The sequence below is a fragment of the Hyperolius riggenbachi genome, chromosome 6 (genome assembly GCF_040937935.1).
Source record: "Hyperolius riggenbachi isolate aHypRig1 chromosome 6, aHypRig1.pri, whole genome shotgun sequence".
NCBI classification, from domain to species: Eukaryota; Metazoa; Chordata; class Amphibia; order Anura; family Hyperoliidae; genus Hyperolius; species Hyperolius riggenbachi.
The window spans coordinates 136051745-136069111 of record NC_090651.1 but is presented as its reverse complement, the minus strand read 5'-3'; the positions used below and the strand labels follow the sequence as shown (position 1 = coordinate 136069111).

The following is a 17367-nucleotide window of genomic DNA, read 5'->3' as shown; positions in this document are numbered from 1 at the left end:
ATTTAATAGATGGTAAAACCTCCATTCCTCTAGGTGTAGTTCATGTCCTTTAGTGCTTAGTGCATGTCCTTTAGTCCTAGGGATAAAACCAGGAGTTAGCTTACCTGGTAACAACATTTTAAGTAACACTCCAGGACAGGTACACATTGAGACTTGGCTCCTCCCAGGAACAGGAAATATCCCTCAGCCTCTCTATAAATTAAACATGAACCAAGGGTCAGGCAGTATATCATCAAGGAACAGGAACAATATACATTAACATAACCCTACTATATTACATTAAAATACATATAATATAACATGTATATCATGCAATATATGATATATATGGGGGTGGGTACCCCCACCTGTCCTGGAGTGTTACTTAAAATGTCGTTACCAGGTAAGCTAACTCCTGGTTTTTCCAGTAACACTCCAGGACAGGTACACATTGAGATGATCAGCAAGAAATCAATCACCAACCTTAGGGTGGGCTAACTGCCTTAAAGACAGTTCTTCTGAAGCCTTGATCGGTCTCCGTTATCCGGTCCAATCGATAGTGCTTCCTGAAGGTTCCCAAACTCTTCCAGGTCGCAGCCTTGCAGATGTTCAGCGGTGAAGCACCTGCCCTGTAAGCCCACGTTGTTGCGGCTGCCCTGGTGTAATGGGCCTTTAAGTTCCCTGGAGGATCCTTACCCATAATTTGTATGCCTCCAGAATACAATCTTTGATCCCTTTGGCAATTGTTTTTGTAGAGGTTTTTAATCCTTTGGATTTTCCTGCATCATTTATGAACAGTGATTCTGATTTTCTGAACTCTAACTTTCTCCAGGTAAGTTATAAGGTTATCTTTTTCTGATTTTGGATTAATACAGAAAGATGGCAATACGATCACCTGTGTTCTGTGGAACATGTCACCAACCTTTGGTAGGAATTCTGGGCTTGTCCGGAGAACTACTCGATCATTAAAGGAGGAACAATATGGTTCTTTGTATGAGAGAGCTTGGAGTTCACTAATGCGCCTAGCTGAAGTGATCGCTGCCAAAAATACTGTTTTAAGAGTACACATTTTTAATGAATCTTCATTAAACTCAGATGTCAATGCTTGCGACACTAAAGATAAATCCCATTTCGGGAATGGTTTAACCATAACTGGTCTCTTGATTTTACAAATCTGATTATAAAAAGGGTCTAAAGCTATCTTTTTATCCACACAAAAAAACTGATAGGGCAGAAATTTGGACCTTAATTGTACTTAAGGCCAACCTTTTTCCTACGCCCTCCTGCAGAAATTCTAAAATTGTAGCCATTTCTGTTAACTAAAAATTAGAGTTTTCTAACCACAAAATAAGAGTTTTCCAATCCTTTTGGTATATTAGACAAGTATTGTCTTTTCTACTTTTCAAGAGAGTATTAACTACTCTTGAGGACAATCCCTTGACTTCAAGCACTGCCCTTTCAGAAACTACGCTGTAAGTTTTCACTTTTCTAGGTTTACTACAGCCTGGTCTTGTACCTGTATCATGTTCTCTGACACTGGTATTTCCCATGGTTGGTCTATTAACATTGATAGGAGAAGCGGATACCCTGCCCTCTTGGGCCAGTTAGTAGCAATGAGAATCATGTGACAGTCTGATTCCACATCAGAGTCAGGCATCAATTGCTACAGGATTGTCCATTATATTAAGGGAATGTAACTGTTTGCACTTCCTGTTGGATTTGTTAGCGAATAAGTCCAGTTGGGCTGGCCCCATTTTCTCACAATTATTTTGCATAAACTCTGATTCAGAGACCACTATGTGTTCGTTATCTGGAGTCTGCTTATCTGATCTGCCAGAACATTGAGCGACCCCTTCAGGTGCCCTGCTGTTAGTGATAGCAAGTTTTGGTCTGCTATGTCAAGGATCTCCAAGGTCAAAAATAATGACCTGGTTCCCCCCTTGCGATTCAGATATGCTACCACAGTTGCATTGTCTAATTGTACTTGAGCATGACACGCTTTCAGAATATATAATGTGCTGATTAGTGCCATTTTTGCTGCCATCAGTTCCCTGAAGTTCGATGAGTGTTCCATCATTGACTGATTCCAGACACCCTGAACCTGAAAGGTGGCCACATGTGCCCCACATCCTGACAAACTTGCATCTGTTGCCTTGTGTGAGGTTTTGAATTACTTGCCACCATCGTAAACTTTTTTTTTTTTTTACACTTGGGGATCCACTGCCACCATATTGTCTAGTGTATCCCGTTTGTTCCAATTGGTAACATCCAAGATTGTAGAATACTGGTATGCTTCAGAGCCCACTGAGTTCCTGGCACAACTGAAGACAGAAGACCCAGAAGCTGCATGATTTGTCTGAGTGTTACTGACTGACATGCATTGAACTTTGTTTACAATCATCTGTATCTTTTCCTGTGGAAGAAATATCTTTTGTTGTACTGAATCTATCATAAACCCCAGAAACAAAATACTCTGCGTTGGAACAAGCTGCGATTTCTCTTTGCTCACTATCCAGCTTGCCTCCTGCAGTTGATGTAATACAGTCTGTGTTCCTCTAGTTCTTTTAATGGTTTTTTTTTTTTTTTTTTTTTTTTTTTTGCCACTATCAGAAGATCGTCCAGGTAAGGTATTATAATAAGGCGTATTCTGTACATTGCAGCAATCAATTCTACCATAACATTAGTAATTTTGAAGCTGATGTTATGCCAAATGGGAGGCAGCAAAACTGAAAGTGCTGAACCCCTTTTTCCATTTGTACTGCAAATCTTAGGAACGCTTGAGATTTTAACTCGATTGGTATATGTCAATAAGCATCCTGAAGATCTATGCTTGCCATAAAGCCGTTTGGCATCAGAAGATTTCTTATTGAGTAAATCGACTCCATACGAAACTTTTCGTATTTTATGTATGGGTTGATTGGTTTTAAATTCTAAATGCAATAGTATTCTGTATTTTCCTTACGGCTTTTGGATCAGAAATACTTCTGAATAGAAGCCCTCGCCTCTCTGATCCACAGGCACCACTGATACCACTTTTCTATCTAGCATGTCTGTGATAATCTCTTGTAACATTTCCTGATGTTGAGGCAAAGTTAAGTCTTTAGTGAAATTAAACTTTTTTTTTTTTTTTTTGAAAGACCAAGTCTTTCTTTTTTTCTGGTTTTTATGTTTGTCTGTTTTGACGAAAAAAACACCTCTTCCCCTGTTTAAATTGTCTCTTTTTAGGGAACAATTTCTTTCTATTAGCAGTTCTTTCAAGAACTTCTAATTCTGGGTCGAAAAAAGTATCACCCACTACTGGAATGGAACAGACTATCTTTATATGTCATACTTCCATGCAATATTTTAATCCATAAATGTCTTCTTGCTACATTAGAAATACCCGCTGCTTTTGCTGTTAACCTTATTGACTCTGAAGCTGCGTCAATTATATAAGCAATTGCCTTATGCATTGCTGTCATGGAGTTTATTAATTGATCTTTAGGTGTATCCTTATTAATATCTTCCAATTGCTGCAACCACAGTGCTATCACACTTGCTACACAGGTTGTAGCAGCTGAAGGCCTGAAGTTAGCACAGATAGCAGGCCACAGTATTTTAAATACATATTCATTTTTATCTGATTGGTCCTATAAGTGTCCAAGATCCTCAAAGGCCAATTCATCATCCTTATTGCCTTGAGAAAAAGTTGCATATAGTTTAGGATTCTTGTCCCACCTTTTGCAATCTTTCTCAGAAACCGGAAACAGTCTTTTAAACCCCCTAGACATGAATAACTTTCTAATGGGGTTCTTCCATTTACTTGTAATAAGGTTGATTGATGAACTGGAAAACACAGCTCTTGTGGATTTTCCATACCTTCATATAATTCATCATGCATTGAAGCAGGTTCAGTAACTGTTTTACTTAAATTTAAATTTTCATATATGGCCGTTAATAAAATGTCAGTTTCCCCCACAGGGAATTTAAACTTTGACGGTTTATTTTCTATTTCTTGCCCCTCATTAGAGTTTGCAGAATCACCATTATTATCACTAATTTCCTCTTCATCAGAACATTAATTGGTTTATTAGTCTTCCTAGTAGCTTTTTTATGCTTAATGACTTCCGACACCTGAGGCAGAGTCGCCTTATCAGCTTGAGTATTAGCTGGTGTGTCAGGTTTAGAAGGTATAGTAGTAGCTTTAAATATCTTTAAAGTATCTTTTAAATCTCATCTCAAAACTTGTATGTCTCTTTGAGATGCAGATTCCTGCCTCATTACGTTGTAAGTGCAATCTCTGCATAGCAGTTTTGTTAATGCAGGATTGACTTTTAAATTACACACAGGGCACTATTTAATTAGTTTAGCAGGGTCAGGTACTTTAGTCGAAGTGCCCTGCAAAAAACACAAAACAATATTTAGTTCAACATAACAGCTTTAAAGCCCAATGCACAAACAAATAGTTATATCTGCTTAAGGCTTATATGCTTATATCTGTTAATCAAGTAGTATAAACACTTTCAGCTTTCCTCCACAAAAAAATGCATGGAAAATGTAATTCATTTGCAGACTTTAAATGAGCACACAAAAAAGTCCTTAAATTAAATCCTCACAACTTATCATATTACTCTTTAACACAGTAGAAAAGTGTGAGCACATTGCTTAAACAAGATGATGCATAATCTGTTTCACAAAGCAATGCCTTTGTGCAGCACAACATACCACCAAACAAATTGCTGCATGCGGAAAAAGCGCTCCCACAAGAGTCACCACCGCAGCCCGGGTCCCAGCAGAGCAATCTTACCCGTCCTGGCTCCTGCTCTATCTCCGACATCCTTCCACGATGTGCCAGACGCTGGGACTCCGGACGGCCACTCCTCTCCACCCGGCAAACCGGTAGTGGCGTCACGCGACCCGGGAGTTCTCCCCGAGGTCGCGGCCGAGAGACTTCCGCAAACCGCCTCCGCCATGCGTATCTGTCGGACGCCACTATCGTGCCGCTGCCTCCGCTTGGTGTGTCCTCAGAGCGACCCCTCCTGAAGCCTATCCATCATCCAGGCCGACCAACAGGGCGCAATATCCCGCTGGAAGCAGCTACCTTAAGGCAACCCCACAGGTACTTCCAGGGACAGCAGATACTCTGTATCCCGAGAGCATGCTGCTCTGTGCCAACACATTCCCTAGCCACCCAGGCTCTCCCTCTCCGGGACAGCGAGCACATAGAGAGACCTGGTTCCTGGACCAGGAAATATCCAATACTGCCTGACCCTTGGTCCATGTTTAATTTATAGAGAGGCTGAGGGATATTTCCTGTTCCTGGGAGGAGCCAAGTCTCAATGTGTACCTGTCCTGGAGTGTTACTGGAAAAAAAAAAGCTAATTTGCCAAGCTTTTATATAACCTGTGGACGTATTTATGCATGTTAATCTGGAGACCTCTAAGGCTCCATACACTATTGTGAATCTGTTGCGGTGCAATTGTTCTTCAGTTTCACCTTGGTGAAAGGTCTACACCTTGACAGTGCAGTGTGCTTGTACAGTAAGACCTCATTTACAGTAAGGCCTCATTTCCACTAGTGCGGCTTCTGTCCGCTTTTCAGTATCAATCTGTAACATTTATGTGGAGATAAAAAGCAGACAGAAGCACACTAAGTGGAAATGAGGCCTAAGGCATATGGTACCATTAAAGCATGCCTCTTCCAATGTAAACACGCACGTAGACCTGTACTGCATTGATACCTGCCACGCTGCACAGTACCACAATCGATGTGATAGCCCCATAGGATATCATTACATTTGTGTCACTCACTCAGGTATGATGCAACACAATGGCAGTAGCGTGAAAGGGCCATAAGTCTTCTCTTTTCCAAGCTAAATAAGCCCAGTTTTACCAGCCTTTCTTCATACCTCCCAACTTTTTGAGATAAGAAAGCTGGACACTTTAAGACACTTCCCTGTCACACCTCTAACCACGCCCCCACTACACCCCCGGTCATGCATATCCTTCAGAATTCAGAATCAAAAGAAGTAGTTTTATAATTCAAACCACACTGGTCCTTTTTGTCATTCGTTTTTTCTTCATTTTAACGTTTGAATATAAGAAATCAATTGATGGGAATAAAGTTTAGTGTCAGTTTAACACATTTTTGAAGCGGACCTGAACTCAGAACTTCCTCTCTGCTCTAAAAGGCAAGCAACAGCTTAACCACCTTTAAATAAAAACATTTCTTTGTTACAGTTGATACAAATCCTGCAATAAATCTGCAGTGTTTTGTCTTCCTACTTTCATGGACGCAGACATATTGTTAAAATCCTGTGTTCACCAACTAGCTGTCTGCTGCGGCAGTCAGCTGACACAGCTGAGGGATCAAATTACAACTTGTGGTTAGTCACAGATGAGGGGGAATCAGACAGGCTAAACTCTCTAAATACATACAGGGTACATTTCTAAATGTGTTCCTTCTGACCTGTGCAAGAGTTCAGGTCCACTTAAATTTACATGGGTCTGTACATGAGTTTTGAAAGAGGGACAAATAAGGAAAAAAAAATCAAAAAATAAAAGAGGGACAGAGGGATTTGGTTCCCAAAGAGGGACGGTCCCTACGAAAGAGGGACAGCTGGGAGCCATGTTACTTGGTAAGGGAGACGTTTAATCCTGATCAATTTAGTTTCTGGTCTTTGTATCTCTTCTAGTACATCAATATCCTTGTTATAGTGTGGTGCCGAAAACTGTAACCCATACTCCAGATGTGGCCTCATAAGTGACTTAAAAGGATTGGTGTCAGAGCAGGGACAAGGTCCTCCAGCACCCAAGGCTAAGACACCAAAGTGCGCCCCCCATGCCTCCCACCCCAGCCGTCACACACGGATTGCTATTAGACTTGGAGACGCCCCAAGGCCCCCAAACCCCCCAACACCTTAATCCCTGTTTATATGGCTTGCCGTCACTGCCATGTATCCCTTTTTCTTATTTCTCTCTGCTTCAAACATAATAGAGGAATGATAGCTGAGTGAGTTGTGCGCCCCTCCTACACTGCGCCCTGAGGCTGGAGCCTCTCTCGCCTCGGCCTCGGCCCGGCCCTGATTGGTGTAATACTCTTTAATTGCAGTGTGAATAGAAAACTCCATAAAATATTAGAGGTGCCCAAGACCATGTACTGTAACTTACCATCTGCTTGTGATGGGCCACTGGCAAGGAAAACATAGTAGCTGGAACTGGTACTGGATCGCTGTTGTGTTGAAACTGCAATCTTTGTTATGAAAGAACATTTCAGCACTCCATTGTTGTAAGATGTCACAACAGAACCAGCTGTATTCTGAATAAGAAATAAATTTACATACCGTGATTAAAGAATCAGGTAAAAGCAAGACATTAGGAGCATTTTCAAAGCATGTACAGAGAAAGCATACCAAGCTGCTGATTGTAGGGCCAGTCGTCCCAACATTATATCCATGCTGTATGAGAACATTGCCTGATGAGTTTTTAGTACAAATGTATACATCATCACTTCCCTAGAATAGAAAAAGATAATTAGATGCAAGTACTATGCGTTCACAGAATCTTGGCACATATGCCTGCTATCTAGAGTAGAGGATAGCTTGCAAAAGAATTACAGCAGCGGTACTGAGTGAACCTGATCTCTAAAGGGCTTTTTAAAATAAAATAAGTAAAAGCTAATTCTATGCTGTAAGCCTGGATTATACAGTATATTCATCATTCATTTGCTTCTGTTATGTGCATTTCTTAAAGAATACCTAAGGTAAACCTGGCAGAGCCTGTTATGACTGTGTCTTAGGGTCGGTCCACACTAGGTACGGTTGCAGATCGCAATCCATGGTCTGGGCTGCAGTTTTCAAAAACTGGAAGGCAAATGGATCCATTTTGGAAAAAAAGAGCATCAGTTTCCTATCCGTTTCCGTTCCGTTTTCACCCCAAAAAACGTACAGAAAAAAATGTTTTGTTGCAAATAAACAATCTATATGTCAATGTTGATCAATTCGAAGGACGGGGGCGTGGTTATGGCTAAAAAACCCCAGTAATTTAACAATTCAGGACATGTGGAATGTAGTGGGGAGGATTTTGGGAGTGGATTATGACAAATAGGAAGGAAGTGGGAGTGATTATGCTGTAAAAAAACAATTGTTGAATCACTCTCATTCTCATGCCTCTGGGCGCTCCCTGACCGCCATAATCAGGTATTATGTACTTTTTGCTGGGCATGATGGCTGTAAGATCATCAATGTTTAGGCAGTGACATGACGCCAAGACCTGGGCTGCAGCTCGGACTTCCAGGTCTCGGTGAGCCGCTGACATCACTGGAACGCAGGGTGGCTCTCAGACTCCATTGGATAAGCGGAGGACACGTTCCCAGTAAGCGCTCTGCAGATGTAAACATTAGTTCATGTGTGCCTGTGTGTCAGCTGATCAGCTGACACGCTGAATAGCGATTGGTTTAGTTTCAATTCTGCTTTATGTTGATTGATTATTCCTTGTATTTAAACTCAGAGAGTGCCCCCAGTCATCGCCCGTGATAGCATAAGCTGTGATATAGAGAGATAAAGAGAAGAGAGATAAAGAGAAGAGAGATAAAGAGAAGAGAGATAAAGAGAAGAGAGATATAGAGAAGAGAGATATAGAGAAGAGAGATAGAGAGATAGAGAGAGAGAGAGAGAGAGAGAGAGAGAGAGAGAGAGAGAGAGAGAGAGAGAGAGAGAGAGAGAGAGATAGAGAGAGAGAGATAGAGAGAGAGATAGAGAGAGAGAGAGAGAGAGAGATAGAGAGAGAGAGATAGAGAGAGAGATAGATAGAGAGAGAGATAGAGAGATAGAGAGATAGCGAGATGGCGAGATAGAGAGATAGAGATAGAGAGAGATAGAGAGAGATAGAGAGAGATAGAGAGAGATAGAGAGAGATAGAGAGAGATAGAGATAGAGAGATAGAGATAGAGAGATAGAGATAGATAGATAGAGATAGATAGATAGAGACACTTGTGAATACTGTGCCTTTTGCATTGCTAAAGTTATCGGGTTCTGTTGGTGGATTACTATCTGTCAGCCTGTATGCTACATCTACCTGCAGGGTGTATTGTAGTATTGTGTTAGGTAGGAGTTTTTGCAGGTGTTACGGGCTGGGCTATAGGTCAGTCATATGGGCATACAGCCTGACCTATAGTCATTGACCAGACAAGCCTGACAATGGCAGCGCTGTGTCTCCCATTTTGTCACGCTCGTCTCTCCCAGCTTGTCAACAGGAAGTTGTCAGAGATGATGTTGAGGGGAGGAGAAGGAAGTTTAGGCAATCCATTTTGGCATCCGTTTTGTGTGCAAAATAGCCTATGCAGAGGGAGATCTGTTTTTGTATTGCCTTTCACTACCCTTCCGTGTATCCGCGGTCCGTGAAGTCCTGGCAAATCCAGACTCTCCATTCAGTTTTTGAAGTGTGTGAAGACGGACGCTATTTTTAACATTGGTATCCGTGTCTCTGGTTTTGTTCTGGGTCAGAAAACGAAGCCACGGATAGGTTTTAAAACAAATGTGAACCGACTCTAAATGATGGAGGATTGGGAGGTCATGGGGTTAAATACGGTACTCACCTGTCCTTATGTCTTCCCTCCAGGCAGGTGATTGCTCCTCCATCCCTCACAGAATGGGCCCTTTTGATTTTTTTCCAAAATCGCTCCCAAGGCTCTGGTCCTGCACACCTGCATTGCCATGGCCCAGCCCCAGCTTGGCAGCCACTGCCTAACTGGTGGCTGTCGAGCTGGGGAGAGCCATGGTGACGCAGGCAGAGGTTTCCAAAAATCTCCAGAATTCTTCGAAAACATAGCCCCACTGCACAGCTGAGAGGGGAGGGGGGGGGGAGGGGCGGTGGAGCATTACCTGTGACCTGAAGACGTCAGGACAGGTGAGTGTGTGTGTGTGTATAGCAATCGCTAGCAATTTGCAAGTGTGATTTTGTGAAGCGATTTTTAAATGAATCGCTCCAAATAAAAAAAAAAAATAAAATGCTACATGCAGCATGTTTATGATTTTGAAAAAAATCTAAACGCTGCTGTGGGAACACTTTCATAGGGTAACATTAGACAAGCAATTTTCAATTCAAATTTGTCAATTTCAAAAGCACTCAGAAGCACTCTTGGTGTGCACCAGGCCAGATCTCCCTCATTCACCTTTGTTTTCCTATTGTTGTCACACAGGAAAGCCAAATAAAAGTGCAAGCCTGGCGAGGCAAATCTCTTCTTCCTTCTCAGCTTTTCTCTCATCTCCGTTTCTCCTCGGGTTGTCGCTGCCATGATAACAAGCCTCTAGTTTGTGTTCCCCCAGGCCAAACGGTCCCAGCCCTCCCCTGGCTATCATCCCTCCTCCCCTAGTGACAGCATATGCCAAACAGCTGTAACAGAGGGATGAGTCTGTATGAACTTGTTCCTCAGTACTGAGTTCATTAATATCATGCATTACTGGGGAACACTGACTGGAGAAGGGGGTCCACCTCACTTTCTCACTTTGATTGAAGGGGGAGAGAGTGAAGAAGCTGGACCCCCTTTGGCAACGAGCCCCATAGTGACTGTTGTCTGCTTCCCTGGTAGTTACACCACTATTTGCATTCAACTTCTACTATTGTTAAAATGAGGGCTTCCTGAATTATGGTTGTGCTCAAAAACTGCTAGGAGTATATGTATGTACACCATGTACTATTCTGTACTTAAGATGCTTTACCATTTTTGTGTCATCTGAAAATCCAATGGCTACATAGCCTGAAACTGAGCCACTCATTTCAAACACATAGCCTGTGCCAGAGCTGGAGGGAGATGAAGACATGAAGAGACAGGTGTTGTCACTTGGACTGCAGCTTGAAGGACTGCTCATGCAAAACTTCTGAGAACCGCATGTAGTATTTGACATGGTTAACTAGAAGAAAAGAAGAAAATTAGTATTTCTGAAAAAAAAAACACAGATCACCCTCTTACAGTATATATACAGGATTCATTTTCACCAACATTTTTTTCACACAGTGCTCACTCATTGACATACTTATGACGGACAGAGAGCCACAGAACAACCATGCAGCCTTTCTGTCAGTGGTGGGCCGAAACTTCGCATATGCAAAATTTTGCGTCGAAATTTGCAATTACGCATCGTAATGCGAAATTTCAGAGAAAAACGTAATTAATTTTGTATGTAATAGTAGTATTTCAAAATTTCGCATAATTTTGTGCCGACTTTAAAGGTGAATATCAAAGCCCCCATACATGCTATTGCTACCAATTGCTATCTATGTTAAGCAGAATAGTGGGTATAAGTCACAAAAACAAATTTTGCAAAAAGACCTTGTAGTTTTTGAGAAACTATTTTAAAAATGCAAAGAAAAATTATTTTTAAACAGTTTAAAAAACATTTTTTACTTGCATTTTTAAAATCAAGTTTCTCAAAAACTATAAGGTCTTTTTGTAAAATTCTTTTTTTGATGTTTACACATGTACATCTACATTATCCTTAACATATGTAGCAATTTTGGTGTCAGTAGCATGTATGGGGGGCTTTGTTATTCACTGCTAAATCAAAATTATGTATAAGCGACCACGCGTATCGAGGCAACGGCTCCTTAATCATAGCTTTAATTATGGAGGCATGTATTATTTTAAACTATAATGGCTGAAAACTGAGAAATAATGATTTTTTTCCGTTTTTTCTTATTCTTCCTGTTAAAATGCATTTACAGTAAAGTGGCTCTTAGCAAAATGTACCCCCCAAAGAAAGCCCAATTGGTGGCGGAAAAAACAAGATATAGATCAGTTCATTGTGATAAGTAGTGATAAAGTTATAGGCTAATCAATGGGAGGTGAACATTGCTCAAGTGAAAACGACGGAACGCGAATGGGTTAAACAATAAGCTATGTGAACAAGACAGTACAACCTGTGACCACAGGGGGCGTTCAGAAATCCCAGTTAATTAATGATGTACTAAAGAACATGCCAAGTTCCAAAAATAAGTTACGTAAATACGCATATATCTTGGCGTCCATCAGATTCAGAAAGATGTAAAAGAACACCATTAGTGTCAACAATTGTGTCATAAGTTCTAATTAAAATATGATTGAGGTAATGCTGATTAGAAAAGGCGCAGATTACCTACGTGAATAAGCCAAGTAGCGTCATATGTACGCACCTGCTCAGATAACCCGATACTTCAAAACGTCACAAAATGTCAGAATGTACCAGCTAAAAATAAGTAAAGTTTTAGTACATCACCGTACATCCCCTAACCGATGCCATTTTAGAAATATTACAACAAAAAGGCCTGGCAGGCTAGCATATTAAATCATCAAGCCTGAAACTCTACTGAGATCGACTGAGGCCTAACAGACTACCTGTCTTCCATTGTGATTCTAGAACACAAGAGAGGTAATATGCATTGTTCTTGGTGAATTTATTGACACTAGCTTATATAAACGTTAAAGGATACCTCAAACGAAAAAAGTTATAGCTGCAGTGTGTTGGGGGTTAAAATTACATACCTGTCGTCCTCCTGCCCCCCTCAGTCTGCTGCCGTTAGAGTAATATTCCTCCCGGTGTCCGGCGACTCTCTTGACCCCTCACCCGGACATACTGCGCACACCTCCCCGTTCACTACTGGCCGGCGCATAGCGATCGACTCAGAAGCATGCTGCCCCTCTGTCTCCTCTGGGCTGCGTGTGCGCTCCATTACACCAAGCGTCACATGCTAATCATGTGACGCTTGGTGTAATGGAGCGCACACGCAGCCCAGGGGAGGCAGAGGAATCAGCGTGCTTCTGAGCCGATCGCTATGCGCCAGCCAGAAGTGAATAGTGGAGGACATACTGCGCACACAGGGCGCAGTATGTCCGGGTGGGGTGGGGGGTGAGGGTCAAGAGAGTAGCCGGACACCAGGAGGAATAATACTCTAACGGCGGCAGACGGAGGGTGGGGGCAGGAGGACGAGAGGTATGTAATTTTAACCCCCAACTCACTGCAGCTATAATTTTTTTCGGTTGAGGTATCCTTTAAAGACTTGTCATTTCAAACTTCAGCAGTTTAAGTTTTTTAGATAACTTTTTAATACTATACGTCATATACAATCAGTAAGCATTACTATTTAAATGCAATTGCAAGCTTAGGGACAACTACCAAGCTTTGATTGATTAATATATATCTACTTTAAGTCCTTTATACAAGAATAGATCTATCTATCTAGCTATCATTTTTTAAGGATAAAGCTATATTTGTGTTTACCATACACTGTACAATCTCGAGAAAACCAATTATCGATGAAGGATAAAAGCTACAGAAGAAGAATTGCTATATTGAAATGGACTTGTTTCACTAAAGGAACTTTGAAAATGTATATTGGATGATAGACAACAACTGGAGAGATGTATATTCCTGTATATATATGCTTTATCTATATTTTTTTATTTCAATATAATTTTATAAAATTCAGCAGCTGAATGTTGCGTATTTTTTCCAGAGGTAAACCTGTTAACCTATAAATATTCTGTTTATATAGTGAGCAACACACCCACTACTGACTAATCTTGATTATGACGTCTTTCTAGGCTTGCCTTTGAAAGCAGTTAAAGAGAAACTGAAGCGAGTATAAAACTCGCTTCTTCTCTTATATATAGCAGGGGCATGTGTGCCCCTGCTAATCCGCCGCAATACCGCCGCACAACGGGGGTCCCTTCACCCCTAAACCCACCCCAGTCCAGAGCGGAATCTCTTCCGCATAGAGGCAGGGCTAACCGCCGCAGCCCTGCCTCATGCGCGTCTATCAGACGCGTACCTCCGCCTCTCCCCCGCCCCTCTCAGTCTTCCTTCACTGAGAGGGGCGGGGGAGAGGCGGCGATGCGCGTCTGATAGACGCGCTGAGAGGCAGGGCTGCAGCCATTAGCCCTGCCTCTCGGAGCAGCAAAATCTACGACCAATTTGGTCGTTGATTTTGCGGGGGTGGGTTTGGGGGGTAAGGGACCTCCGTTGTGCGGCGGTATTGCGGCGGTTTAGCAGGGGCACACATGCCCCTGCTATATATGAGACAAGAAGCGAGATTTTTACTCGCTTCAGTGTCTCTTTAATCATCATTTTAAGCAGATATCGGTAAGATATTTGACAAAAGAGCCCTGACACTCATGGTAGAAATTGCCCTGTGCTCTGCATAGCTTAGCATCTGGCAAGTGGCAAGAAACCCTCAGCTACCAGCGAATTGATGGCCTTCCAGGGATAGAGTTGCTTAGCAGCATTAATGAAATGTGCCAACAAGAAATCCTTCACAAAGTCTTCAGTCTACAACATCGATCCAGATAATCTACAGTAATAAACCTCCCTGTGTTCCTCAAGCCTACTATTTGCTTTAGCATGTGAATGTTTGCTCCGTGTGATATGGATAACACTTTCTGTTATAAGTCAATAAGAATATGTGCTGAATACATAAATATAAATAGGTACAGAACGGTTGTGGCATTTTCAGTTTTTGAAAGGCTAAGGGCTCTTTCACATCAGAGCTTGCGTTGGAGAACGCTCAAAGCATACGTTTTGTTGTATGCCTTTTACTGCGTTTTGATATGCGTTGCACTGCAGTGAGTGTGCGTTTTTAATCCGTTTTCAATGCGTTACTGCACATAGAAAAACGCAGGTAATTTTTTTTTCTTTTAGTTGTCAACTTTCTACATTGTTCCTCTGTTGCATTCTGGGACTGATTGCCTGCGTTAACGGATTAAAAACGCGCATAGTGTGCGTTTTACATTGACTAACATTGTAACGCATAAAGCTAGCGTTGGCCAAAAAACTGCGCCTGGGTGCAGTGTAACGCAACGCACAAAAAGGCTGCGTTATATGTGAAAGCTAAAATGAAAGTCTATGGACTTTCATTTCACCTTGGGTAACGCAAACTTTATCCTTTGCGTTGAAACGCAGAAAATCTGCCCTAATGTGAAAGAGCCCTAAGACATCGTTCACTTTTATGGAGACCGCACACAATTTCCCTGAATGCAAATTCACATTAGATGTGACAGACCATGTTAATCAATGAGTTAATTCACATTTAATGGGGTTTCCACATTAAACTTTTCTGCCGGGGAAAATAAATAAATAAATAAATAAAAAAGGGCTTACTTCAGTCCTGCACATGCCATCTTCCTAAAAAAATTATTTTATCTATCTGCACACATTGTAATCCAGTCTTTCCAAGCATATGATTTACAGCCATGCAGTTATGAAAAGCGTCATAATTTCCTCTACCTTTATAAACTGAACATTTATAATAGTTTTAGTCCTTCAAACAGGCTAATGCTACATACACACATGCGACAACAATCGTTCGTTGAGAACGACGAACGAACTTTAATTGATGAAAGAACGACCTAAGTAAAGTTAGTTTTAAAATGTGTGTAACGATCTGATCGTTAGAACGAACGTTACATCACGTAAAGCAACTATTGCGCTTGCGCATAAAAATGAGAAGTTTCATGGAGAAATAGCGAAATGCGCATGTCAAGCCTAGTACGAACGATCGTTTCCAACGATGTACTACTTTTGCAAACGATCGTCGTTGGAAAAAATCCGCCGAGACAGAACTTTCTTTTGTAGCGATTTGGCTCGTTAGTCGTTTGCCTTAATAGTCGGTGGTTCGTTTTTTGTAACGATCGTCGTTGGTAAAGATCGGGGAACGATCGTTACAAACGACTATAGTCGCATGTGTGTACGCACCTTAAGTCTATTTATTCAGGCCATAATGCGGTGAAGCTCAGATGATTACAACTATCCCTATTACAGATATGTTCTTGATAGAGATGAGCTTACAAATGCAAAGAGAGGGTTTACTTACCCTTGTCGCTGCCTCTGGCCACTGCTCTCCACGTTACATTCTATCACTGCGATACTTCTCTCTGTCTGTGCAGGAGGAAGTATTGGCATGATGGAACGCGGCGTGGACTGCTGAAGCCAGATGCGGAAGCAAAACTGAGTTAATACTATCTGCCTCGGCCTGCATGAATAATGGGGGTAGGGTGGAAATGATGCTCTCTGTAGATCGTAGCCTATAAAGTCATTGGGTGCTCAGACAATGGTTTCTAGATGAACCCATCATAGAACAAAGTAGAGGGTCGGCACAGCCAAAGTAACAGCATAACTGTGTTGTTTTTGCTGCTTAACACATATTCATCATTTCGGGGAAATAAAGTACCCCTTTATCAAGGTAAGTAAAGCAAGATCATGTGCACTCAGCTACAGGATGTGCACAGCCAGGCAACAGCAGCATTGCTGGAGTACTGCATTGCTTTAATGCAGGGGCTGCCTGGCTGTGCACATTGTGTTTGTTCCTGTAGCAGAGTGCACATGATCTTGCTTTAAACTTATCTAGTAAGGGCCTGGAGCTGGAGCCAGCGTATGCGCAGGGCCCAGCATGATGGGGTAGCCGTTCTTCCCCTGGGGATGAGAGGGTTAAGGAGGTGGGTGTGTTCTAGGCTGGGCGGAGAGGGAAGCAGGGGTCTGCTGGGTAAGGCGGCAAGGGAAGGGGGCGGGGCAGTCCGTTAGTGTAGAGGAAGAAGAAGCTAGCAATGGAGACCCTGGAGCAGCTTGTTGCAAAAATCCGTGCAGAGGCTGCGTCAAGGGGCCCTTCCTGGGTCCAGCTTCAGTTGGCAGCAATGGATGTGGGCACTTCTACGGGGACTGTGGTGTCCAGTGAGCCGCCAGCGGCTGCTGCGCCCAGTGCCCCCGCCGAGCAAGGTGAGGAGAGGAGATTGTCCCGGCCGCCGGAGCGGCTTAGCCCAGAACCCCAGAGCAGAGCGCAACGCCGCGCAGGGAGCCCCCCCCGGGACCCTCCGCCACCCCCCGCTAAGCGATCTTCCGCTGGGTCCGGCGGGAGGAATCCCACACGCCGGCAAGGCTCTCCAGGAGAAGGGACATCCGGTTCCTCCGCCAGCAGACGGGCAGCTTCGCCTCCAGGACATGCGGCCATTAGTCCCCGCGCGGCGCGCCAGACTAAGAGGGCCCAGCAGAAGGACACCCACACTGCGGGCGCCGCTACCTCCAAAGCGGCGGCGGCCCGTCCGGGTAGTGGAGGGGGCAAGACCTCCAGCAGCGGGGGCAGGACAGGAAAATCCTCCAAGGCAGCACAAGGCAAGAGAGGCCAGGAAACGAGGGGACAGCAGGCCCAGCAGCGTCACCACCACCCCAGTGGCCAGGCGGCCAGGGGTAGCTCTACGCCGGTGGAAGAATCGGAGGAGGAGGATGTCGTGGACGCAACGGAAGGATCCGGAGTGACGGCTGGCGGGGACTTGCGTCCAGAGCAGCCAGGTGAGGCCGGTTTAGCGGCTGTAAAAGCGTTAGCCTCTTTGCTGTGGGGTATGTGTGGAGGTGGTCCAGGGGGTGTGGGTGGGGTTCCCAGACCAGGTGAG

The 17367-nt window shown here is 43.2% G+C and overlaps 1 protein-coding gene across 1 annotated transcript in view; it reads right to left on the bottom strand.

The window, feature by feature from the left end:
- Positions 1-17367, bottom strand: part of LOC137522073 (putative ferric-chelate reductase 1) — a 104893-nt gene that overhangs the window by 56164 nt on the left and 31362 nt on the right. The window contains exons 4-8 of the mRNA XM_068242099.1: positions 15798-15956; positions 12093-12144; positions 10676-10867; positions 7370-7471; positions 7128-7275 (exon numbers count right to left, since the gene is read on the bottom strand). Of these exons, the coding sequence (XP_068098200.1) occupies positions 7128-7275; positions 7370-7471; positions 10676-10867; positions 12093-12144; positions 15798-15956 (653 nt within the window). The remainder of the gene's footprint in view (positions 1-7127; positions 7276-7369; positions 7472-10675; positions 10868-12092; positions 12145-15797; positions 15957-17367) is intronic.